The following is a 27,197-nucleotide window of genomic DNA, read 5'->3' on the forward strand; positions in this document are numbered from 1 at the left end:
TTTTTTTTTTTTTTTTTTTTGCTATTTTAAAAATAATAGGTTTTTAACCCCTTTGCACTTCCCTCGAATCGATCCATCATTGGACGTTTGGGGCAAGAGGTAGTCAGTTGGTTTGGAGACATTGTGTTTTGTCCGTATGGATTTGTTCACGATGGATGATTAATTTAACCAGTCCTCTCGTGACAAGCGCTTGGATCTTGGACAATGACATCCAACAATAATCTCACATCAATGAGTGTGGGCTCGTTATGAGGGGGCTGGTAAAGTTTATCATCCATGGTGAGCAAACCCGTAGTGACAAAACACAGGCCCAACAAAGTACAACGCAAGACAAACCTTGATCTGAAACCCCTAACAAACGAGGGAAATAACATAAACAAAATCGGTAGAAAAAGAATTTAGGAGAGTAGAGGGAGAAGACAACAAAACGAAAAAACTAGACAAATAAAAGATCTTTGATCAATGAAAAAAATAAAACAGAGAAGAAAGCAGAAATGAAAAACAGACAAAAACAAAGTAAAATAGAGAGAGAGACGACACACGAACCAAGGGGAACTTTAACCAGTGAACACCATTGAGGAGGAGCTTCGAGCAAACATCTACTTAAGATTGTTATTGGTGAAACCTGATCTCAGTTTAATCCAAGAAGTACCGTTGATTCTTCCCTTTATAGATATAGTTGATTTCACAAGGAGATGAGTGGGTTAGGGTTTTGTAATTTCTTCATCCTAATAGTGGGAGCTATGCATGTGTTTGATTCTCTTTCGTTTTTCTTTGCAAATCATTGTTCTGATGTGTTAATTACCAATAGAAATCGTGTCTCACGCGAGGGAGATCTTTCTGCTGAGACAAAATTTCTTAGATGGAGGATAGAGAAACCTTAAAGTGGGAATAGGAACCTTGAAACACAGGAAAATGTCACTAAGAATTGAGCATTAAGACATGTCTTCATTGAGTGGTCTAATTCTAAGTTGAAATCAACTGAAACTTCATTGAAGTTACTGTAAAATGAAATCTCATTTTGGTGCTTGATTTGAGGAGTTAATTCTTCGTTTAATCCTCTAGTTTTTTGCTTTGATCATGTTATCTTTATTAGATCATGTTAGGGTTGGGGTTGTTGGTATTGCGTCATGGGACCTAAACCCTAATCTAAGTGGCAATTTTATTGTCATATTTCTTCCCTTGACCAATTTCACAGTGTGTGCATTTCTTATTAGACTAATTCTAAACATTCCCTTAGTAATGGTCCATTTGATAAAGATTCATGGCTCAAATGTTGGATTATTCTAATTTGTTCATGGGTCATTTTAATGCTATGAAATTTCAGTTTTTGAGAAAAAATTAATTTCTTTGGATCAGTTTGAAGAATCATAAATTATTAGGAGGAGAAAAAAAATAAGAAAAAGTTTTCTATTTGATGTTTCACATATTGGGATTGGCTACCTCATTTTAGTAATGGCTTATTGGAGGACTTCTCCATCTATCCAACAGTTAAAACGTTCAATCATTAATCTAATTTGTGTGCCATAAAAATAGCTGCTTGTCTTGAAATGCTTCCAAACAAAAGTGTATAGACAAACTCTTTTTCCAAATTACAATCATATGTGAACTTTAGAATTTTCTAGAAATTTTAGATTCCCTGTAGATCAATAGGCTGAGTATATCATTTGAAGATGTAAGGGCAATTCGTTAAGTATATTATATATATATATATGGAAAAAAATCGTTGTCTGAGAGTGTGGCCTACTCCAGTATATACTTCTAGGGATCTACCTCTCTCCTCGTGAGAAGACATCTCTCTCTCTAAAGTTGCAAAGTCATCAAAAAATGGTAAATTATTTCTATCCAAATTGGTTACAATATATTTTTGTAAACTCATTTCTTTGTCTTTGACCACATCACTTTTCTTGTCCTCTCACTAGCTCTATATTTGGTAGAAGTTAAAGAGAGCTTTCAAAGTGTCAATTTCAGATTTTTTTCAGGGAAGTGGTTCTTTACCCGGGAAGACTTACAGCCTACACCAGCGCTCCCAATGTCTTTTTCTCCTCCTAAGAAAAGGGTTAGAAATATCTTTTCACAATCGGTAGAGAGATAGGCACATGATAGCACTGGTATAGACCATGCTTCCGGACAAAATTCTTTTTTATTTCGTTTTTAAGAGGAGCCTATATAGGTTCGCACTATATGAATAGCCATCTGTCATTTTAATGGGCAACTCTAAATGTGGGTCACATCATGCAAATATAGTACATGGGGTGTTAGAGATTTTTTTTTTTTTTTTTTTTTTTTGATAGGAGGGTTGTTAGAGGTCATCCCACCTGATTAAGGGAAAATAGAACCTCTATTCGTATTTTACTTTGCCTTTTGAAGGCATTTATGGTTACATCATAGATTTATACCCATGGGGTGTTGGATGAGCCGTATGGAACCATCAGTGCCACAAAATTTCTTGGTTGAATGATTTCTAAATTTTCAAGATAATTTTATCAAAAATCAAACAATATTTCTATCCCCACTAAGAGAATGTCAATTAAAAATTTAGAACAAATAAATTTTGTAAAAGTAGAAAAAATATTAGAAATTGAACATGCCTTTTATCCCCATAGAACAAATTTATCTTAAAGGCTCGAGCTTCAACTTAAAATCAAAATTAGGTATAAAAACTCTAGAAAAGACTTTATTTATTCAAGGTAATTATGATAAAATTAGAATGTTATCCAAATCAATAATTAAAATTTGCTATATAGCTTTAAATATTCTTTTATCTCAAGTTGCTTATTCTCCTGATCAAAAGGCTACACATAAATCATAAATGCGTCAAGCAAACTTGCAACATAAAACTATGGAAGCAAAAATGATCAAATGGGATGAAATACAGATACCTCGTGAATGGGTGTCAAGGAAGAAACTACTCCTCATCCAAATCTTCTTCCTAAACTTGAGATAATTACTACACTTGATGACGACATCTTGATGAAACTAGACTCAGTAGTTTTTATCTCTCCCTTCATCTCATCTCGGCATTTGTGTTCATAAGTTCTCTCTATTATAAATCTTAGAAATGAAATTTCAAGTAATAGAATTTCTGAAAAATATAGAACTTGTAGAAATCATCTACTCTACCAATAGAGAAGCTCCTAATAGAGAAATTAATTTTGAAGTTAATATGATAGAAATAAATTTTCAAATAGATAAAGAACTTCATAGAAAATATATTTTATCTCCTCATAAAAAAAGGAAATAAAAAATGTTTTTTAAAAATTATAGAGGTGAAGAACAAAGAAAAATTAGAGATTACAGGAATGAATGACAAAATAAAAAGTTAGAAAATATTCATTTCTGAACATGTCACAATTCTCTCAAACTAGAAATTCATATTTTAGAACATCTTGGATTCAGAAGAACTACTTTATTTCTATAAGAGGAGGAGAAGACTTAAACTCATAAAGATTTGCTATAAAATTTATATTTGTTTATGTGATTTTTTTAATCAAATTTTCTAAAGCTAGAAGTAATTTTTCTATTTAAATAGTATTCGAGATGATCTTTTTGTTTTCAAACACATTTGTGCCCCATTTCATGGGAGAGAGAAGTTTTAGATAAATAACAAATCACTTTAAAGAAAAACTATTATGCAAATCTAAAATCATTTTCTTGAGATCAAACTATACTTAAGTTTCAACAAGATAAAGGTGGTAAGACCAGATGAATAAGCAATGACCTCTGTTTCAATTGTAATTATCTGTTTATATATATATATATATATAATATTAGGGGTCCTCTCCATCTTCACTAAGACGAGTTGCAAAGCCTTATAAAAATGTTAAATTTGTTTGTAACATAATTGGTTACATCAGATTTTTGTAAACTATTTTCTTTGTCCTTTGCCACATCACCTTTCTGGTCCCTGTCTCTATTTGGTAGAAGTTAAATCAATTTCAAATTTTTTTGGTAAGTGCGGTCCATATCACTTCCATGTGTCTATCTATATTTTCTTCAAAGGTAAGAGATATAAATGTATTTTCACATTGAGAGAAGAGAAAGACACATGGGAGTACTAGCATAAACCACACTTTTCCAATATAAAATGTTTTTGAGAGAGAGTCCCCTAAAAGCCAGGGTGGAACCTACACTAGCATGGGGATTAATGTGAGCATGCACGAAACATCATCGATAGTGAGATTTTCATTTGATCTTTGAGCATGCACGAAACATCTTCAATAGTGAGATTTTCATTTGAACTTTTTGCTATTCTCTATGTTTGGATGTGAAGGTCTTTGCCTTATAGGCATGATTTGAAGTATCTCCGATATAGTTACCAAAAAGAAAAAAAAAATCTCTGATATCAATACGATACCCTCTTATATGTATCTTAAATTTAGTTGACGATATTTTAATTCTTGATCTTTAACATATCTTAGTACATCTCTAATACGATACAATATCCTCTTATACACATCTTAAATTTAACCTATTGATACAATCGATATCGTAATCCTCGTTGGGAGGCTGCTGTTTTTTTTTTTTTCTTTTTTCTGGATGTGGAGGCCACTCTCTATGTCTGGGTGAATCTAGCTTCCGGTCTACGGTTGTTCCGGTAGAGTCGCTCTCTTCAACCGTCCGATTTTTTTTTTACTAATAGCTACCGAGAACGTCGCCTTCCGCTTTGGTTTCTTTGTTTATTCTTCTCTCATTCAAAAGAGATTCTAATCCAACGGATACATGGTGAACTATAAACGATTCCAATCCAACGGATTTTAGTCCTTAGTCCTTGCTGAAGTCCGGGTTTTACTTGTTCCCGTCATTAAAATCTCTTCACGGTCCACGGTCTACAGTCCACAGTCCTCGCTCGCAATCACCACTCTCTCTCTCTCTCTCTCTCTCTCTCTCTAACCATCTCTGTTAGCAAAAGAGAGAGGGGGACCTGTTCTTCAGTTCTTGAGTATTTGCAGAAGAAATGGAGAGCGGCCTCGTATTTGCAGCTCAACCCAACCATCTTCTCTCACCTTCACCCAACGTCACGAAACTCCTCTTCCCTGCCTTCTTCACTGACAGAAAACGGTTACCTTCTTCCTCATCTTTAAAGGTTTGTCTCTGTTTCTTTGCCTTTTACTGTTTAATTTCTGAACGAATGATTTTATTTCCCATTTCGTTATTGAATTCTTATGATGAGGATCTCTGATTAAGGAGTTCATATATTTCTGTTCCTGGTGGATATATTTATATGGATTATAGCAGTTACATCATTGCAACATTTGATTACTATCTGACGTGTCTGTCTTTGCAACTTCAGAATAAGCTCCGTTTCAGCTCCTCTCACCTCCATTTGGCATCCACTACGCGGTGTAAAGCGAAGTCATTGTCTGCTCTTGGGTGTGTAATCTTTAGAATCCTATTTTTTTTTTTTACTGTCTCCTGAAATGGAACATCAAATGCTTATTGGTTTAATTAATTTAGTTATAATGGTATAATTAAACGGATATCATGTTGCTGAATGTTTTGTTTCCTATCTATAGTGACTTTTTTTTTATGCTTCTTCTATTGACTGAGGAGAGCATTAATTTGTGTTTATGGAAGAAAACTGTAGGATGATTAAATGAGAAATCTGAGTAACTAGGAATATCTAGTCAAGACTGCAACTCAGTTTGGGGTCTCATTCTTTGCAACCTTAGCTAACTGGAGGTGGTCATTTCTCAAACTTAGCCAGACTCTGTCGAGGGGTATAAAAAGAATTCAGAGCATTGTAGCGATCAAGTTCATATCACCTTGAGGTGTTCAGGGTCAAAGCAATATCTTACTAAAGCAGATTGTCACGGCCTTAGTCTTTTACTAATCCAACCATGCCGGCACTTAGCACTCTCGTACCATGGCCCATATACAAATAGTGTCCACCTTCTCCTCCATAGCTAACTTGTGTGCAATAAAATTAGCATACCTCAGCATCTGGGAGGCAGAAGCATTCCCCAGCTTAGCAAGAGCTCTAGCCTTCTTGATCAGGTGTAAAAATCTCCAAGGTCCCTCCTGGTAAGATTGAAGCCAGTGGATAAGTGATCTAGAATCTCCCTCTATGGAAATATTCATCCAACCGTGATCCAAAGCTAGTTCCAGACCCTGAATAACGACCTCATGTTCTTCTGTAATGGAATCTGCAATGCTAATAGGGCCTGAGAATGCCATTTAAACCATACCATTATGATTTCTGAATGCACCTCCTCGGCTCCAATACCAGCTGGGCCTGGTTGCCAAACTGAAGTCCCATCTTTGTTGAGCTTTAATGATAGTAGGTTTCCTGACCTTTTTCTTTTTGATGACCAAATATTCAAAAGATTTGATGAATAAGAAGCTTTCTTAACCTTACCTATAAAAGGGGGATGACAAGCAAGTTGAATCACCCTACTCAATGGGGGGAAACAATTGTTATCCATATTACAAAAGGCAACGGGGCCCTTGGGTCTAATCATGCTTGTTAGGCATACATCTTGTCATCCTGAAGATTAGATTAGCCTGTAGAAAATATGAAAGGGGAAGGGTACCTATCCCAGACTCAATCAGAATGACTGTAAGTCCAAAGCTACCTGTTTTTCATAATCCAGAGCAACTAGAGTTTATGACTTATAAGATCACTAGATGAATCTATGTCTAGAACCAACATTGCTAAAAAGGTCCAAAGACCACCAGATGCATTTGTGCCTTCTGAGATAAACTTTTGTTTATTATGAATTTCTGTTCAAAGTAACCAAATGTTTTGTCATAAATTTGCCATAAATCTAGTGACAGTTTGGTTACTACTTTATAATTTGCAATCGGAGTGTGTAACTTTATTAGCCATCATGACTCCCTTTGAGTTCAGTGGATACTGATAGGAAAAAAAATAAAAAAAATAAACATTGCAGTTCCTGATAGTGAATCATTTTGTGTCATACTGATGTTGGATGTGTTATATACATGGTCGATTGCAAAGAAAAATGGGCATATTCTTCACACTGGTTATCCTGTTGAATGAAATTAAGTAATGCATAGGCTTCAAGTCCATTACAGCCTCTCCTGCTTAGCAGTGGGTAAGGCTGCGTACATTTTCCCCTCCCAGACCCTCCAGTAGCGTGAGCCTCGTGCACTGGGTTGCTCTTTTTTTATAGACATCAAGTCCATGATTACATACTTAATCCATCTTTTGCTTATATGTTGACTACTTGTGAATATTGAAATATACTGGTGAAACCAGCAGTGAAGCATTGGAGTGGGCTGATATAAGTTGGGACGACCTTAGATTTGGTCTTGTGCCGACCGATTATATGTATGTCACAAAATGCCTCAAAGGTGGCGACTTTCCTGATGGTGAATTAGTGCGTTTTGGGAACATTGAATTGAGCCCATCGGCTGGAGTTTTAAATTATGGACAGGTTTGTAATCTGAAGTATTGGATAAGTTTTTTTTTTTTTCCTGGACAACAGTTACTGTTACACAATTTACTTTATTTTCATCTCAGGGAATTTGTATCTATTACTTTACATAACAATGCTGCATTCTTTGTCCTTCAGGAATAAAAAAGTTTGAATTATCGGGTTTATTGAATTTATATGTCCAATTTTTATGCTTTCTTGTTTCTGGAGGGACCTTAGATCTAAATGTTTTTGTTTCTCTTATTCCTTTCATTTTGAAATAGCAAATAATTATGTACTAAACTGGCATTCTTTGTTGTGTTACCTGTAGTTTTCTTTAGATACAGAATTGTGATGTTGTGAAATGGAGTTGGAGATTAATTACAATAATTTATATGGATACAAATATTTAAAGTTTTCTAGGGATTGATTTTTTCTGGAGCTTGGCTTGGGTTCCATACCCCATGAAATAGTTGCATTGCTGTAGAGTTTTGGGATGGGAGTGCAGAAGGCTATTTTATTTGCTGCAGATAAGAGTAAATTCTCCCTTATGGATTGTTTGGATCTTCCCCACAATTTTTGCGATGTGGTTAATCTATCTGGTAAGGGTTTTTGAGTAATTCTCTTGGGAGAGTTGTTTTGGATCTTCCCCACAATTTTTACGATGTGGTTAATCTATCTGGTAACGGTTTTTGAGTAATTCTCTTGGGAGAGTTGTACTCCACGAGGAGAATGAATGCAGCTTTAATAGTCTTATACATATGAAATTGTGCTCAAGTGATTCAAAAGCATTTTCGGTCCTTTAGTTTGGTGAGGTCGTGAGGAATGAAGTGTTGAGGAAATCAGACCTGTGAAGAAGAGTGGTTAGGGGAAAGGAATCGACTCAGGGTTGAAAAGAATGGGTCCAGCCAGCAAGCTCCCATGACAGCCACAAAATTTTTTTGATTCAATGTTCAAAACTATCCCATCGATGGGTGACTACGATTTCTTATAAGACTCCCAAAACATAAAATAGCAACTAACAAGAAATAGAAACTCTAGTAAACTAGGTAACTAAATTATAACCAAATCTCCTATGCATACGTAACTCCCTAAAATAAAATAAGATTTGCAAAAATTGCAAAGATAATCCAAATCCCCTACATAATCCTATCGGTAACTGCATCACCTTGTCATATGAAGGCTGGCCTCCTTGGAAAAACCCACATGATAAGGAGGCTGCCACTAGTGTGTTAAGTTCTCTATTGTCTAAACTTATTTTTTAATATTGCCCCATGTGATTTTTAAATGAGCGTTCAAATGGTTAAGGAAGAGGACAAAAACGGTTCTATTTTATGTTATGGCAAGGGGATGTATAAAAGTGAAAAGGTGCAGCCTACATTTGGTATATTTAATGTTTTGCTAAATTTTATTTTTGGTCGTGAAGTATTGTTTCTGTAATTTAACCTTGGGCCTGATCTTGTTGGTTATTTGAGTTTAAAGTTCAAAGTAAGAGCTGGTTCTTTGAGCGTGGCCGGGAATAGCATTATGCAAATAATTCTAGTCCCTCTTTGTTTCAGATGTTTTTCATTAGACGAAATTGGTTTTTCTGGTGGAGATTCAGTTTATAAGTGGATTTTTTTTTTGGTCTATGGTTTCTTGGTGTTCTTGTTGGGTGATGTTGCTTCAGTAAGTGGAATTCATAATCCTGCAGAATCACTTCTTATCCATGCTATGTTTAGCGCAAGCATACCCAGATTTTCTGTGGTTTGATTGAAATCCTTATCAATTGCTGGTGCAATATGTTTACCCTTTCACAAAGTATGATTGGTACTTTTATTACACATAAATGCTAATCACATTAGCATCATATGTCAAGCGAAAACTTATTTTCTATGAAGTCTTACTTTGTTGCATCATTGCTATTTTTGACGATATTATTCTGGGAAGGAATGTTTTTAGGGATTATTTGAAGGTTTGAAAGCATACAGGAAAGAAGATGGTTCTGTTGTACTTTTTCGTCCCAAGGAGAATGCATTGCGGATGAGGATGGGTGCAGAGAGGATGTGTATGACAGCCCCAACTGTTGAACACTTTGTGGAAGCCGTTAAGCTCACCGTGTTGGCAAATAAGCGTTGGGTAATTGCTTTGTAGTTCAAGATATGGTTGGCAGTAAATGTTATATTGCTTATCTTACAAGCCTCAGTGCCTCACTGCAGGTTCCTCCTCCAGGTAAAGGCTCCCTATATATCAGACCACTGCTTATGGGAAGTGGAGATGTTCTTGGTGTTGCACCTTCCCCTGAATACACTTTTCTGATTTACGTTTCTCCTGTTGGGAACTATTTCAAGGTTTGTTGATTAACTTGTCGTCTGTTGCATGCAGGCAATCAATTGTAACTTGCCATATCAAGATGAAAGTTTTTTCCTTTTGTATTTCATGCCCCTGTAATGATATGATCTTATGGGTGAATATCTATGCTTTATTAAGCTTTGGTACTCATTTTAACTTCTGTTCTTATCTACGTATTTATTTACCTATACAGCATAATCTAGCTTTCCCACTCTAAAGAGGATAGCATATTCCTGCTTTTTATGGGCGGAATATGGTTCTGGTTTCCTAATTCATCAGAAATTTGAAGTTATTACTTATTTTATGGTCTTTGAAGTTTGAACATCCTATTCCTTTTCACCTTTTTCTTCTGGTTCATTTCTACACAATCCCATCCGGGTCTTCAGGCTCATCAGCCCCATTCCTATCCAGTTCAGAGCTAGTAACCATGAAACCATATTCAGTTTGGAGAACCAACTGAAGAGGAATGGGGGATTGTGACTTCAGTTAGAAATTTGATTTGTTGCCGCCAAACAAACCAATGTCTGATCTCTTCTATTGCAAAGAATGATCATTGCAAATTGGTGACTGCCCACACCTTGTAATTTATCTTTTGAAGATTGGTCTATAATAACTTTAAGGGAAAGGGTTCTCTGGAAAGTGAGATAGGGGAATGCACCAGTGAGGTGGAACAATACATAGGAGGGCAGCAAGGTCATTTTATGTGAGGAGGAGAGAGATAGACGCAGAGGTGCTAGTGTACCCTGCCCTAGTAGCTCAGGGAACCTTTTCCCTAACTTCAAATTTGTAGGTTTTTACATTCCTATCTGCTTCCTCACCCCTTACATCTGTTTTTTGCTCTCGACTTGACTTTATGAGATATTCGTTCAGCAGATGTTTCCATCTCAGAGTTATTAATCTTTGTACATTATTTAATTGATTCCAGGAGGGTCTAGCACCAATTCATTTGATTGTTGAGAATGAATTCCATCGTGCAACTCCTGGTGGAACTGGAGGTGTAAAGACCATAGGAAACTATGCTGCGGTAAGCTATCCATGTGATTCTTTCTGATGATTATGCTCGACTATCAACTATATTCGCAGTTTCTGTCTTAGTCGTACAATATATCTTCAATTTTGCACGTGACGGTTTCTAAAAAAGTTTTAATACTTAGCAATCCTTATATTGTCTGCACATTTTACTGTATGTTTAGATCTCATCGTTGAGTCATGCTTATGCAGGAACATGAACAGCACCATTGGTTGTGGCTTGATCTTCTATTTTGGAACTTTGATTTTTATTTTTTGGTTGTACTGTATTTGTGACTGAAAGTAATCACACATATAACCAACTGTACACCGTGGGAGAAGATGGAGAAGAGAGGAGATTGGAGAGAGGAGAGAGGAGAGAGGAGAGAAGAGAGAAGATAATGATAGATGAGAAAGGATATCTGATAGGAAGGAAAGAGCAAACCCACCGGTAACAATACTTCTTATTTATAAAGTGTTAACAGTATGAAATAGGGAGAATGCTTGTGTGTCTTTAACTGATCACACAAGCCCTGTATTTATAATATAAAATCATGATAAAGTCATTATATGAGTACAAAACAGAAAACATAAAGAAATTACAAGAATACCCCCATCTAGCCGCCCTACTCTAAATAGGGTCGGTGGAGGGAAGAAAGCCCCAATGTGCCCGTGCAGCACACTTACTCCCATTCTAACACTCCTCCTCAAGTTGTTGCGTAGATGTCACACATGCTGACTTAACTAGGATGAAACAATTTTCTAACCAACCCTTTGGTGAACACATCAGCTAGTTGATCACCAGACTTCACAAAAGGAACACAAATCAAACCAACATCCAACTTCTCTTTGATGAAGTGTCTGTCAATCTCCACGTGTTTGGTTTGGTCATATTGTATTAGATTATGAGCAATGTTGATAGCAACCTTGTTATCACAGTAAAACATCATAGGAAGATGAACATGTACACCAACATCATTCGAAAGTGTACGTAACCATAATAATTCACAAATCCCCTATGTCATGGCATGAAATTCTGCTTCAGCACTAGATCTAGCCACCACACTTTGCTTCTTACTGTGCCAAGTCAGAAGATTCCCTCCCACAAAGGTACAATAACCAGAGATGGACTTTCTTTTAGGTGAACCAGCCCAATTAACATCTATATAAGCTTCAACTCGGAGGTGATCGTGAGGAGATAAGAGGATCCCCTTCCTTGGAGCTGACTTCAACTATTGCAAGATATGGATAACTGCTTACATATGAAAGGAATAGAGATCATGCATAAACTGACTAACCAAACTCATAGCCACAACAATATCAGGTCGTGTCTCAGAGAGATTTATCAGTTTCCTACCAACCGTTGGTAGCAGTCTTTGTCAACTGGTTCACCCTCCTTTTCCTTGAACCAAGTACTAGCTTCCGTAGGAGTATTAGAAGGATGACAACCCAACATACCTTTCTCAGACAACAGATCAAGGATGTTTTTCCTTTGAGAGAGAAAGATGCCTTTTGAAGACTTGGCAACTTCAATCCCAAGAAAGTACCATAACTTTCCAAGATCCTTTATCTCAAATTCTCTGCCCAAAAAATCCTTGGGATGATCAATCCCAGTACTATCATTTCCTATTACCAGGTTGCCATCCACATATACAAATAGTAATTTTTTCACCAGACCTCTTTATGAACAATGTGTGATCAACATTACTTTTTGCATCTACAAAACACAAAATCAGTTGGAGACTTCCATATTTGGTCACATCATCACCTCAAGTTGTGGAAGATCACTTCAAGGGCTCCTATTGTTGAATATCTACATACTTCCAAGGTTGAAAAGGTAAACCACTTTCCTCAAAACCATGTTTTTGCAAATAGTTGTGGAGGACTACGTTCATTACTTCTTGCACAATATGACTTGGCGTGCATTTGTTTTGCAATAAGAGGCACGCCGACTCCTTCGGATAATGAATGGAATCCATTCAGGCTGTCATAGTTCATTTCAATAGACAATCATTCTGATTAATATTGTATAACTAAGATGTTTGAAAATTGGGAATTGGGAGTTACGTACTATATTATTGATTTACTATGTGAACTCTAGTACTCTGATATTAGTTAATTAATCAATAGTATGTTTTGATCATATTATGGATACATTATTTACTTGTTTTACTATCATTTTGTCTTTTTCTAGTAATATTTCATAAAATCTCCAACACAGTTTGATGGTTGCTGCCAAACAAGGGTGCAACTCTAAAACACCATGTTTCTTCCTCTTTTTTTTTTTTAAATGCAAATTTAAGTTCTAAACATGTTTACCTTAATACAAGCTCCCTACTAAGTTTCAGGTTGTTATATGGCTGTTTGAATACCGAAACAAGCAATCGAGACCAAAAAAAAAAACACCAACTCGCTGAAATTTTGGTATTTCGGTGGTTTTGAAACCACTGAAACACCAAAACAACGAGATTTCAAACCTTGGAGTCAGTCACAACCTTTGTAATGAAAGCAAGTAGCAATTCAAGGTGGTGTACCCTTTGTTTGGGACTGGTGGTGAAGCCTATTGGTCATATCTTCTTCTTCCTTTTTTCTCTTTTGTTTTTCCTTCATTCACTATTTGATCAATATTCTTGCAGCTGGATTTTGCATATGTTATTCCCTACCCATCTATACCATTTGACCCAGATCTGAGTACCATCAGACTAATGGATTGAGAGTTATTCATTTTTTTTTTTCTTGCTATTTGCTGGTTTTTCATACTTCCTATGTTCTGACCGTACCTAGTTTTTCCTATATAACCATTGGATAAACTTGAGATTTTAGGCACATAACGAGCCTAATAAGACTTTCAATTTGTTCCTAGGTTGACACTAAGAAGGCGGGGCGCATAATTGCCACGGCGACAAGGCGAACTAAGGCGGTGGAGGGTTGTCTAAGCGCTTAGGCGAGAAGACGCCCGCCTTAAGGCGAACAAGGCTACCAAGTGTTATTTTTTATTTTCCCTAATTTCTAACATTATTTAGTAAGCTATATATACCTTGTGTCATAAAAAATCAAGATTAAGCAACATCAGGTCTTTAAAAATCAACATTTAGCCATATTAAATCACAAAAAATTAACATTAAGTCATATTAAGTTATAAAAAATCAAAATTTAGAGAAATTCTCTTGTTCTATAGTAAGTTTGATTGGTAAAATGATTTTATTTTTACATGAGGCTTTTTGTATTAGTTATAATATAAAACTAACTTTCCAACAAGTCTAAAATTACTTAAATCTGAGTTGTAATAACAAAGTTATGCTCCGGTCAAACTTATTTTTAAATGCGCGAATGCTGTTAAAATCGCCTGAATGAAAATAATTTTATGGATATCAAAACAAAAGATTTTTTTACCTGACTTTTGGTTTTTAGCAATGTTTTAATATGATAGAATTTATAAAATTTTCATAATTGAGAAAAACCACAGCATTTAAAAGTTGAAAATCATCCCTATAACCAAAATCCAGTTTTTGTTTTTGGACTAGGGGGTTGACTTTTTATCCTTTTGGAATTTTATTTTTTAAACTATTTTTATTGGATTCAAATAGAGGGGGTATTTGCTTATTTATGAATAATATCTTAAGTAAGTGAAATAACAAATATAAAAAAAAAAAAACTCTCTCTCACTCCGTTGATGTTCCCCTAGCAACATTCACTACTTGTATTGTCACACTTCCCACTGATAGCACTATCTCTGACACTCGTTGGCATACATACACTGATTGGCCTTCTCTCTGATGACATTGGCCCAACATCTCTCATGTACTGACACTTTGCATTCCCGGCACTTAGGTGTGTTTACACATAATCGTTTGCATGTCGACCTTGCAACCACATTGTGGCCATGCCTACTAGACTATGCACACCCATCCTCATGTTACCATGCACTTCAACATATCTAAATAAACATACATGCAGTTAAGTGGTTTGGCAGTATGTGTACTCCATAGGGTAATACCCTAACTAGGGTTTCGGATTATACCCAATACACTACACTGTTTTGACCATTGCAATGGTCCAGAAGATGCAATTCCTACTTCAAATTCTGATAGGTTGTAGATCAAAATTCAAACCATAAAGAAATTCAGCCACTTGAAACTCTGCACGTTGAGAATTCAACAAGTCTATATTCAGTAGTAAGGGGTTGATAAACATTTAATTCTTCCCACATGCCTCTTGAGTGCACTGTAATATTCACCCATAGATAGTGCCCCCTTATTTAAAGGAAAAGTTCCTTTCAAACAGAGCACACATTTGGGCCATGCTTTAATTGTTCCTTTACTTCTTTTTTTTTTTTTTGGGGGGGGGGGTGGTGGTCATAGATGACCTACTATGTTTAGTAAGAAGTTCCATTCTTTTTTATTTAATTTTGTTCAAATTAGGGTTACAGACCTTTTAACACTTCATTATCATTCTTTTTTATTTTTATTTATTTATTTATTTATTTTATCTTTTATGTAGGTTTTGAAGCCACAAAGTGGAGCAAAAGCCAAAGGCTACTCAGACGTCCTGTACCTGGATTCTATCCACAAAAGATATTTGGAAGAGGTTTCCTCTTGTAATGTTTTTGTCGTGAAGGTATGCTAAATGTTAAACCTACCATGCTATTGGCTGCAAAATTCTTCTTATTTGGTTAAATTTAGTGAACAAGAGCTTTATTGTTCTTCATTTCTTTCCCATTTGTTAGTTGTGCAGGGTATTGCCGTGGATAATGACTTAATTATAAATAAGGAAAATTATCTTGTACCACCCCTGTTTTTAAAATTTATCTGAAAAACCACCCTAAAAAAAAAAAAATGGCAAATGTACCCTTAAAGTCTAACATCGTTAGTTTACAAATGAAATTAACCTTTTTGACCCTAAAACAAAATACGAATAAAAAAGGCTTGTTCTCATTTTGAGCCCTAGGACGAGGACGTTTGCAGCACCTTTGTTTCTCTTCTTTTCAAACTAGTTATCTTTGAATCCTAGAATGGGCGACGTTTGTAGCAGCAATTGGGGTCGACGTTTACAGCAGCCATTGACGGCCTGTCGAAGGAAGATGAATCATTGGGGGTGAGGAATGTAGGAGTTGCACCAACATTAAGGGTGATCATCAAAGGAGGAGCAGCCATTAACCTCTTTCTTGGAAGGAAGGAGTATTAGCCACCACCACCATCAACGTCGAAGTAGCAAAGGCCAAGTGTGGTGAAAGTGAGAATCAAAGTGCTCCTTGTTTAATTTTTGGATTTTTCCTTCTTTAAATTCAAGAGAATATGGTCAGCAGAACAACCTGTAAAACAAAAACCAGAAATTAAAGAATAGAAATAAACTAAAATGCCTATCAAGGGTTTAATTTAAAACCGCGAGCACCCATTCAAAATCACACATGCATACTGAATAAATCGCTCAAATCAGACATTTCATAATCCATCCGAGAGTCAAGATATGATCATATGATAAAAAAAATGCAGTAACAAATTAAAGAACAAGAATTGAAAGCAGAGTTGTCTCAACCTCTGGAAACACGAGTAGACTTTGTTGTTGTATGGTTGTCCTTGTTGGCAATCCGGCCACGTGGCGGTGATGATGTGGTCAGTTTGGGTGACATGGATGAAAATGATGACATGGCATTGTCCAATGTCGCCAATGAGACAACAGAGCCACTTGGTATGCATGGAGTGGTTTGATACATTCTTAGTATGTGGTGCGGGTTTCTAGGTCAAAACTGACAAAATTGGCCTATTTACGCTCGGGGGCATTTTTGGCAGTGAAAATGACATTTTTGGAAGATTGTTTCTTCATAAAAAGATAGATTGTAATTTATCTAGTCCAGTGCATCTGATTTTGTCGCATTCCGATATCGTATAAAGAAGTTACCGCATTTGTGGCAGTCGAGGGCAGTTTCGGCATTGAAGATGAATTTTTTAAAGGAAGTGTTCTCCATGTAACAATAAGACAAAAATCCGATCTTTCCAGCGGTTCTGATTTCATCGTGTTCTGATTCCGTATGAGAAAGATGCATCATTGGAAAGGTCTAGGGGCATTTTGGTATTTTTATATGGCTGATTCAGATGATTGGTTCTTCTGGAAAGTCGTAGAGCGTCCAGTCACGGTTCCAACGCACTTCGTTTCATCTCGATCGGATATCGTGTGAAAAAGTTATATGTATTTCTGTGAAGCCGGTTCGAAAATCCAAACCAAAAATTCATCAGTTGCTCTCGGTGTTGGGTGGATTTTTTGGAATTTATTTTTGAAATTTGAAGGGCTTTTGTGTAATTTCAAGATTTTGATGGTCTGAGTTGTAGGGGGTCTTTAAGCATTGAAATATACGAAGGCAGGGGCTTGATTGTAATAAAGAGGAGTAAAGGGAAGTGAAATGGATGGTCCACATTCGACCACGTAGACTTGATGCCCATCCAAAGGCTGTTGAGATTTTGTGTTGACATGAACAATATAGATGCTTGCACATGGAATTTGATTGGTTAGGTGCGTAAGCCTTGATGCTCTGGCGCTACACCTTATCAAGATATGTTGTGGTGTTTCGCCCGTGCATAGAAGGTATTAAAAAGATTTTGATCTAAAGGATCTCATGAGATCTGATTAAAACCAATCTTGAAGGATTCGGATCCAATGGTTGATAAGCCTTTCACTTTCGTGAGTGGGAGACAAGCTCCCTTAAAATCCGGAAAAAGTAACCAATCAAAAATCGACAACAAAAAGTGACAGCTGACCGCTGACATCAGCATGACGTCATCAATTGACTCCCTTATTCAAATCTTGTGATTGAGATTTACTATCTGTTATTATAATCGGACGGTCTAGATTAAGAGACTCCCTTTGATAAGATATACGGTCAGATTTACGCCCCTGTTGCTCGCGCTGCCGACGTATCTTACGCCGACCTCGGAAGATTCCATTTTGAGTGTTTTGGTTGGTCCAACTTCAAATGGCCATATCTCCCTCATCTTAACTCCGATTTGGGTGATTCAAGTTGGAGATTCTTCATCTCTCCGAGCTCTATACACCTGAGGGAAGAAATCAGGCAGAGGGGTTGCTGAGGTGGTCGGAAAAACGAGTTGAAGCTCGTGGAAGCCTAAGGGTTTGAATGAAAGACTTCCATCCTCTTGCACTTGATCCGTAGCCCCCATTAGAGGCCTAGGAGGCTGCTGGAAACCAAGGCAACAAGCTCTATTGGTTGTTGCCAAGAGAAAGAAAAGGAAAATGGAAGAGAATAAAAGAAGAGGGAAATAGAAAAGAAGTTTTTCACTCTCTTTGTGTGTGTCTTGAATGCCTCTCAAGAAAGATTTTCTCAAATCCAATTAATGGAGTTTGATGGTTCCTATTGAGAATCTATTTCCCCATTAAAGCTTTATTTACGAGGAAGACCAGAAGAGCAGAAGTAGAGAGAGAGAGAGAGAGAGAGAGAGAGAGAGAGGAGTGTGTGTGTGAATGTGAATGCCATTGTTGCTCCATAAAAGTAAAGACAAGGAGAAAAGAAAGAAGAAGAAAAAGAACCTAGAATTTGGTTCTTGTGAGTTGCTTCAAGAAACCCAAGTGCTAACCGGGGTTGAAGCATTGGCGGCACTAAGACAATGTGGTTGTGGTCTGCATCAAGTGGAGATCGACATTATTGCATCTCCGACGGTTACTCCTTGCCAAGGTAACCTCACTTTTACCAAATTTATATTATTATAAATCATTGTAAGCAAGATGTTTGATAAAATGCCTAAGTGATAGTTGTAGTCTATTTGGGGGAAATTTGCATGTTTGAGTGCTTCACTATAGGACATTGTTATAAGCCCAATTTTATTTTTTATTGGTGTTCAATGGGTGCTGAACACAGGGGCTATGTGTTCCTTGGTAGTTACAACTACCTAAACCTATTTGCCTTGGATGCGGCCTCTCAGATCATTCTGAGAAAACTAGGGTGAAGACCTAGCCATTATATGTCATTGGTGGAAACTAGGAATGTGTTCCCTTGGCTGTGGATGTAGTCATAATTAGTATTGAGTAAATGCTGAGCCCGACAGTGGGCATTACTCCGTGCATGTAGGCAATTGGCCGAAGCACGTATTTCTTATGTTGTGGATGTGTATGCTCGTATTTGTATTGTGGATTGGAGTGCTTGGCTACAGAATGGGTGTGTACATCTGGTAGACCTGACCACTTGGTGGTGCAGTGTGGATGTGTATACGACTGTGTATGTATGTGACAGTGATTACCGTGTGAGGTTTATGAGATAGCTCTGGGCAACAACACAGGTTATGTGAGTAAGTTCCGTGCAACAGTAAGAATGATCAATAGTATACATAGCAGCTTTGGGCAGCATCAGTAAACTATGCTATTGAAGTGCAAATAGAGATTGCCATATCAGGGGTACAGCTAGGAAATGAAAAATATTTGGCACACTGATTCACCCCCCCTCTCAGTGTTAGTTGGGACCCAATAGACTTGTCTTTGATGATGTGGACCTCGTCCACAATAGCAACTTCCTTGAACATTGTGAGAAGCTGAGCTTCGGTCATATGGTTTGGAACTTGATTGGCGAAGAGCTTCACACTCTCTCCACTATAATTTGGAGATTTCTGATCTTCCGCCATTAATGCGGAGTGTGTTCAATTTTCCATTATTCTCTGCTACTCTTTTGGATCGATCTTCACAAGCAGACTAAAAATTGCAGAGACAAAGACGGAGAAGAAGAGCAGCGGTTGCCTGCGTCTTCTGTTCTGTCCTGTTCATAGTTTTTAAGGCGCTGGCGCTGATGCGGTTTAGAGATGGTAAGGCAGTGCTCCGCCTTATGTGAAGTGGCACCTTATGGGATTTTTTTTTTAAATTACTTGATGAAGATTCAAAATATAGATTTTTTATTGGTAAGTATGGTTTTGTTAACACTTGAGATGTATGGGATCAACTTTACTCCACAAAAAATAACCAAAACAAACAAAACAAAAACACGATTCACAAATAGGGTTTGGATTTTGTCAAGGGTTTTAAGAAAGGGCTTTGAGAAGGAATCAAGGAATAAGGAAGAACCACTGATCCAGGCGACCATTTTGCTCCGGTAGTGGTGAGCTTCATTCTTCTTTGACAGGAGTAGAAATATAGTGGATGACCTTAGGGCTTAGGCATTCATTTTGGCATCATAGAGGAAAGTATAATAAATACTTGTATTTTTTATGTCTTCTTTTCTTTATATTTATAATTTAATTTCATAATTATGTATTTATATTATATGTTAATATGATTGATGATTGATGATTGATGAAGATGAACTTAGTTTATTCACTTTATTGATTTGTTTTCTTAATGAATATCTTACATTGGTATAAATATGATCCTTTAATATCTATTTAACATATAAGTAATATGATTCAACTAGGATTTCAGCCAAATAGATTGATTTTATAAAAAAAATTACACAGGAATGCTTTAGTCGATAAGGCGACGTTTTATGCCCGCCTTATCGCTAAGGCGCTCCGAAAGACCCTCAAACGTCTCCGTCGCCTTACCGCCTTAAAAACTATGGTTCTATTCAAGGGTAAACTTGTCATTTAAAAAAGTCCAAATGTGACACGTCATCACTTGACGCTTGTGAGCTAATGGAATGGATTTAAGAGTAATTATCTTTTAAAACAGGGTGTATACATGCCATTTTGGATTTTTTAGGGTGGTTTGTCAGATAAATTTTAAAAACAGGGGTGGTACAAGATAATTTTCCTATAAATAAAATAGGGAAGATAAGATGAAAGGATCCAATATAGGACCCATAATTATTCTCATTCCTTAATTAATATATTGTCATTTATTAAATTAAAAAAAAAAAGAGATAAGAGGGCACCCAGAGCAGAAGTCGGACTATACCAGGAGGAGGAACCACTGCAGAAAGAACAAGAAGCCCTAACAGTGCTCTAAAGGAACAAGAGACCCCATGATGAAGGCCTAACTGATTAGGTTCAGTTAATCCCGGGTCAAATAATTTTTCTATGATTTGTTGTTTTCATGGTTAAAAGTTCCTTTGATGTTAATGATCAACTATTTCCTTCATGTATATCAGCATGCACAATAGTTGGGAATATATGAGTTGCAGAATGCATGTGGCTATTGGTTTTCTGTTTTTCCTAATGTTTGTCTGATCTTGGAATAATCTTGTATTTCTCTCTACTATTTGACAGCATTATATCTTAATATTTCATTACTATTTATATATTGTTGTGCATATTTTCTTTCATCTGGTGCTTAATATTTGTATGAGAGTAGCGTCTTTGTAAATGTCATACAAGTATGATCAGAGTACAAGTTCAAAGATATAATGTCATGGTCAACATCTGCTTTCAACACGATTTAAGTCATCAACTAATTCTTTTGTATTTCATTGGTTATGCACTCCTAGGATTCAGTTATTTCCACTCCAGCAATAACAGGAACAATCTTGCCTGGCATTACGCGGAAGAGTATAATTGATGTTGCCCGAAGCCTAGGATTCCAGGTAACTATCTATCTATCTATCTATCTATCTATCTATCAATCTATCTATCTAATTTATCTATTTATATATATATATATATATATAGATATTTATATATCCTTGATGGGTGGGAGGCATTGGAGCATTTGTATGATGCATGATATTCTGTTTTTCTAATGGGACCATGAAACTATCTACATGTCACCTCCATAGGTGTATTTAGAACTTGACACCTTTTAATTGCTCCTTGTGGCCTCGTCTTATTCTCAAAAGTTCTTTATGTTAGGGGCATGGTTCTTAATATCAGATTTCAACCTTAAACCGAAATTTAGGTTGAAATTTCTGAAATGATTGATAAACAGTGATTAGGAACTATGACAGAAAACAGAAACCAAGACTTGAAAATCGGCCACAAAATTCAAGTACTCAGAAAATGCTGGTGAGAGAAGGATTTCTGGAAATCAGTGTAAAAATTAGTGACTTATGAACAAGAACAAGAAGCCAGAATACTTAAAGTAGTAGAATCCAACAATCACACCATGAACAGAAAATAGAAGACTTCAGTATACTGACCTGCACCGATGGTGAACAAGATGAAGAATGGAATAGAAGTGGGGGACCAAGCATTTCACCTGGAACTAGATTGAAATCCCATCAGCCCTACTTTAGCACCCCACTCGGTTGCTACTGCATCTCACAGAAGCTATTTTGAATCACACAAAACATAGAGAGCAAAGCCGAGCTTTATTCAATAAAAAACCATTTTTGGGGGGGGGGGTTCTATGGCCTTCCATCCTTTAAATAAAAACTAAAAGTGTACTTAAAGTGGGAAAGGAAAGTGTACTTGAAATAGGAAAGAAATAAATAAGAAACTCTATCCATTAATATGAATAGATGTCAATTGTTATTGAAACTTTATCTTAACTAGTTAGATAGGTGTCCCACATGATTAAACCTCTATCCAAAGTAGGAATAGAGTTATGTTCAGGCAAGACTCTGTCCTATTTTAGGGGAAAAAAAAAAGATGAAATAATATATCTCAAACTATATTACTAAAGTAGATCCTGTATGAGGTATGATTTTTCATTTTAGTAGAGAAAAGGATCATGATAATGCTTTTCCAAGACACTTATGTAGTATTGTGCAGGTTGGGGAACGCCTTGTATCAGTGGAGGAGTTGCTTGATGCTGATGAAGTTTTCTGCACAGGAACAGCAGTGGTTGTGTCACCTGTGGGAAGCATTGCATACCTTGGTAAAAGGTAAATTTCTTGTCAGGCTCTGTAGCTTTTGAATATTTTTATTGATTCCCATTGGTGCTATCAATTTTAACATATGGAGAATCTCCTTTACATGGTTAAGCATAGGGAAGTTTCATGGAAGCTTAGCTGGTTCTGAATTTTTGTGGACATGTTGTCTTAATCACCATTGAAGCCAGGCATCAGCGCAACGGTAAGGTTGCTCCATTGCGACCTTTTGGTCAGGGGTTCAAGTCAGGAAACAGCCTCTCCACGAAGCTGGGTAAGGCTGCATACGTTATGACCCTCCCCAGACCCCACAGTGGCGGGAGTCTTGTGCACTTGGTATGCCCTTTTTTTGGGGGGGGGTCTTTATCACCATCTGTCTTGTTGATTTCAGCCTGAATACATTTTCCAATATGGAGTTAAAGCTTTAAAAGTTGGTTGAAAATTCGACTTTACCTAATATTTTGGCAAATTGAAACTAGAAGATTTAGAACTTAATAATGATGGGTCATATGGTTTGAGATTGGACCCCAAACTTGATAGGTGAGGTTCACAACCCATCCAACACTTAGTATGGCAAGTTGAATGCTCCATGTGGCTCAAAAGAGGGCGACTGTCGAGGCAAGCTACTGTGATGGCAGAAAAGGAAACATCCTTGATGCATATTTGCTTTTGTGAATTTTATGGAAGTCCCATTAATGTAGAAATAGAATACACAAGGCAACTACCCTCAATGTATTACTGCCCCAAACCCAAATCATATAGGACTCTTGAATTAGTTTGACAAAGTACAGCAATAGGAACAGAAAACTACCAGAAAAAGACCCCAGGGAATACTTAAAAGAACAGAGACAACTCATTAGTAAGAACCAGCAATCAAGAACCAAAACCCCTGGAGAGAGAAGCCTGTGGCTAGGGGTTTTAGGGGATACCTGCGGCTGGAGTTAGGCTGCTCAGATTGGACCCAAACTAGGGTCGATTGTAGGCCCTAGTGTGTAAAAGAAAAGCTCCAAAGTTGAATGGATTCTGCAGGCTGATGTAGGAGATACACACTTTCTTGATTTCAGACCGTAAGAGAAAATAAGAGAATCTTCAAGAACCGCAGCTGCTGTCTTCAGTTGACCTCGAAGTGTGGATCGAGCGGTCCACTTGGAAGGTAGAATTGAACCCCAAAAGGGTTTGCAGATCAGATCTCAGGTGTGGGAGATATGAAGGTCGATTGTCTTCAAGAATGAGAAATTCTTGCTGGCCGATTCTGGTCTTTAAGGAATTAAACAGATCTGGACACTCTTTGAATGATTATCACAGCAAACAAATTACTAGTAACAGAGAGTTAACATAAAGAAGAAAGAAGTAAGCAAGAGAATCGTGGGTGAGAGTGGCTATCTCGGCCCGGGCATCTCACCCACAGCTATCTTGGCTGTTAGAAGCAATTGACTGCAATTCTTTGTTTATTCAAATCTGATTTCTGAGTACAATAGCTCCGCTTCAAATAGGGATACAATAGTAGCAGTCATATTCTAATTAGGAGTTGTACTTCTACTAGGACTAACATTAGAAACCTAGACAAATTAGTTAACTAACTAACTTTCCACTGATAGCCACTTATGGCCTTACTAACATAAATCGATGGCCACTAATGGGCCTTGTTGAATTATAAATCTATGGGCCCAATGGGCCCTTATTCACTAAGGACTACTTAACCACTCAAGTGGTTCGATGGCCCTATTTGGGCTGGGCTTTCTTCCTGTGATAGCTCAGCCTATGATTGGGGATCTACATCACCCATGGTAAAAAAGAGAGATCCTAAATGAAAGACTCCATGTGGCTCAAAAGAGGGTGACTGTCGAGGCAAGCTACTGTGATGGCACCAAAGGAAACATCCTTGATGCATATTTGCTTTTGTGAATTTTATGGAAGTCCCATGGTAAAAAAGAGCGATCCTAAATGAAAGAGTGGTACTATATGTTGGATAGTGATTGATGGTTGCATGGAGATCTTGTCCACAAATTTTGAGCCCCAGAAAAGCTGCCACATGGCAGAAATTAGGACCTTTTGAGAGAATTTTCTCTAGATGAGACAGTGCAGAAAAATCATTCCTTCTTTCTTGAAAATAAATATGGTAGCTAGACTTTAAGATACAAAAGTTCCGAAAAGGCTTCTGGAAGTTGTTCTGCCAAAATGTGAAATAAGGAGCTTAACACAAATTTGCAATTTTTTGCTTGGAAGGGGTCAGATTTAACTGCTGCTTGGTAAGCCAGACAATATAAGGGAATCTTTAGCATGCATATGAAGTGAGGGTAGATCTTTTTAATACATGATGAAGAGGAACTTGAAGAGTGTGAATCAGGGCATAGCAAAGCCAAGGTGCATAACTTATCCGATTTATGAAGAATCATGGTAGTTAATGTTGAGGAGGTGACAAAAAGAGCAGCGAAGTGCATCTGTTTTCTTGTAGCTTGAATTTAAATGTCTTGGTAGCAATCTGTTCTGAGTGTCTACAAAATCTAAAAGTAGAGATTCCGACACTTCTAGAAGTTCCTCTATCATACCATTCTTTTGAACAAGTGCGTAGTGGATGAAAGAAAAATGCTGTAAACATTGTAATAGATGATATTTGTAGGGTGTACTGCAGCTAAAAGAATAGCTGGGATGCATGAGAGAGCCATGGCAATGGCTAGATGCGCTAGAGAAGGCTCTGAGGTGGGTTGTAAGACCTCTGGCTATTCTAATCTACCAAACACAGGCTACATGGTTGAAAAGTATTTTAAAATCCAGTCGTTCTGGTTAATGCTCCATTATAGAGATAGCAATATTAGTTGTCGGAGGAAGCTTTTAAATTCTGAAAGAGTAGAAAATTTGGGTGGATGTCTGTGTTATCTTGTATTGCTATGTTAATTGCATCAGAAAATTTCAATGATTTAAAAGAGAGACTTGGAGATCAATTTGGTGAAGTGAAAAGTTCAAAGCCTTATTTTTTCTCTTGGTTTTCACACATTCTCTTGGAATTCTGTAATTGCATGGCCATGTGGATTTTCTTTGTAGTATTTATTCATGAGAATTCAAGTTATTCCCCATACCTAACTTAGATTATTTATGCAACCAAGAATGTGCCAAATGATGTTGGAGGTTGGCTGAAAGAAGTGGATAGTGGTGATGGTAAGATATGAACTTCTAGGGTCTGTTTTTGGAGATGGGGTCGGATGTTACGACCACTCATTGAGAGTTAAAATTCAAAGATTTAGAAAGGTAACATCTTCTTAAGGTCCATATTGGAGAGTTTTGTTGGCACTGGATTTTTCTGGATAAACTTCATAGCGTTGGTTAGGAATGATCTTTTCTTTTTCTCTCTCTCCCCCACTTCCTTTAATAACATGAAAAACAACTTCAGACTCCAAAATATCGGTTTGATTTTCTGGTCGGTTTGGTCGGGCTCTCAGTTTCAGTCTAGCACTTAGGCCAATCGAGCGCTTATCGGTCCAGCCAAGACCGACGGAAAAATCAATAGAATCTTGACACCCCTTGCCAGCCAACCTAGTGCAACTGCATCAACTTGTAATAGACATTTCTTTTAGTCAGCACATTCCAAATGCTGCCTGTGACAGACAAATGAGCTATGGCCTATGGGTTGATATCATGTTAAATTTTGTTTTTTATTTTTTCAGGGTTTCTTATGGAGACAGAAAAGTCGGTGTTGTATCACAGCAACTCTATACAACACTCACAAGACTGCAGATGGGTCTTTTAGAAGACAAAATGGGTTGGACTGTTGAGTTGTAGTAGGCAGAGTAGCAGTAGCCAATTGATTTGTCGGCATTATACATGGGTAAGATCCTCACTGTTACCATGGAGTGTGAACAATGCTCAGTATGCATTCTTTCCTTGACAATCTGAGAATAAAGGTCAATATTCAAGAATGTCAAATTCCAAATTCCTTCATGTTTTTCACTTGCTTGCATTCACAAAGCATATGGGCTTATTAGGTATATTGTTCTTACATCCATAACATAAGAAGATGACAATCAAACAACATGAGCCACTGGACTTCTGATATGCATTTTCCAATTTGACCCACCTCCTGGATGAGACATAAGTGAAGAAACAGACCTGCAGTTGTGGATCTATAGCTGTCCAGTCAGGAAGTTGTATGGGGTGGCAAATTGAAGTCAAAGGTTGAGAAAATGTTGAGAAAATGCAATTCCATTCTTCCAACAATTCATTTGTTCAGTTGCAGCAAAGTATAACTCCGAAGGTTGTCACCAGGCACAAACTCAACAGTGCTTATAACCTTTTTGTTACTCTTATTCTGTAGCTTAGGAAGCCGTTCTGTACTGTTTTAATCTTTTAGTGATGGGTGAACTCTGGCACCTTTTGCTTTAGTGTAGACTGATCTTTACATGCCTTGACAAGCCAACCATTCAATGAAACTTCTTGGTCTTCAACCATTGATTTCTGCTAACATCCTAAAGATAGTTTTCTTACCCATTCTGTTGTCTGATATGTCCTTGCATCTATCTGCTGTGTCTCCACAAATTTTCCTCGGCATAAGGTCTATTTTTGAAGGTGTAACTCAAAATGAAATGCAAATCTGACTAAGTACAACTCGAACTGAAGGCAAGTTTTGACATTAAGCAACTGCATGGTTATAGTTTCTTCAACTCTTCCTCCGCCGCCACCACCCCTCAATAGAGGAGGCTAGCAATTTCCTTCAATCTAAGTGGTTGCATGGCTCAGACACAAAACTGGGAACT

The 27,197-nt window shown here is 37.1% G+C and overlaps 1 protein-coding gene across 4 annotated transcripts; it reads left to right on the forward strand.

The window, feature by feature from the left end:
• Window positions 1-3,737: 3,737 nt before the first annotated feature.
• On the forward strand, window positions 3,738-26,891 carry LOC122066127 (branched-chain amino acid aminotransferase 2, chloroplastic-like). 4 transcript variants are annotated; one of them, XM_042629949.1, is made up of 10 exons: window positions 3,747-5,086; window positions 5,294-5,373; window positions 7,226-7,400; window positions 9,321-9,497; window positions 9,578-9,709; window positions 10,636-10,734; window positions 15,219-15,335; window positions 21,130-21,225; window positions 22,352-22,464; window positions 26,112-26,891. In XM_042629949.1, exons 1-10 carry the CDS (start codon window positions 4,958-4,960, stop codon window positions 26,224-26,226), a joined length of 1,233 nt encoding a protein of 410 aa, XP_042485883.1. In that variant the 5' UTR covers window positions 3,747-4,957; the 3' UTR covers window positions 26,227-26,891. The 4 variants fall into 4 exon arrangements, with proteins under 4 accessions (XP_042485884.1, XP_042485886.1, XP_042485883.1 ...); XM_042629948.1 differs by having other exon boundaries at window positions 3,749-5,086; window positions 7,223-7,400; XM_042629950.1 differs by lacking the exon at window positions 15,219-15,335 and having other exon boundaries at window positions 3,738-5,086; window positions 7,223-7,400.
• Window positions 26,892-27,197: the final 306 nt, after the last annotated feature.

Source organism: Macadamia integrifolia, unplaced genomic scaffold (assembly GCF_013358625.1).
Source record: "Macadamia integrifolia cultivar HAES 741 unplaced genomic scaffold, SCU_Mint_v3 scaffold2248, whole genome shotgun sequence".
In the NCBI taxonomy this organism is placed as follows: Eukaryota; Viridiplantae; Streptophyta; class Magnoliopsida; order Proteales; family Proteaceae; genus Macadamia; species Macadamia integrifolia.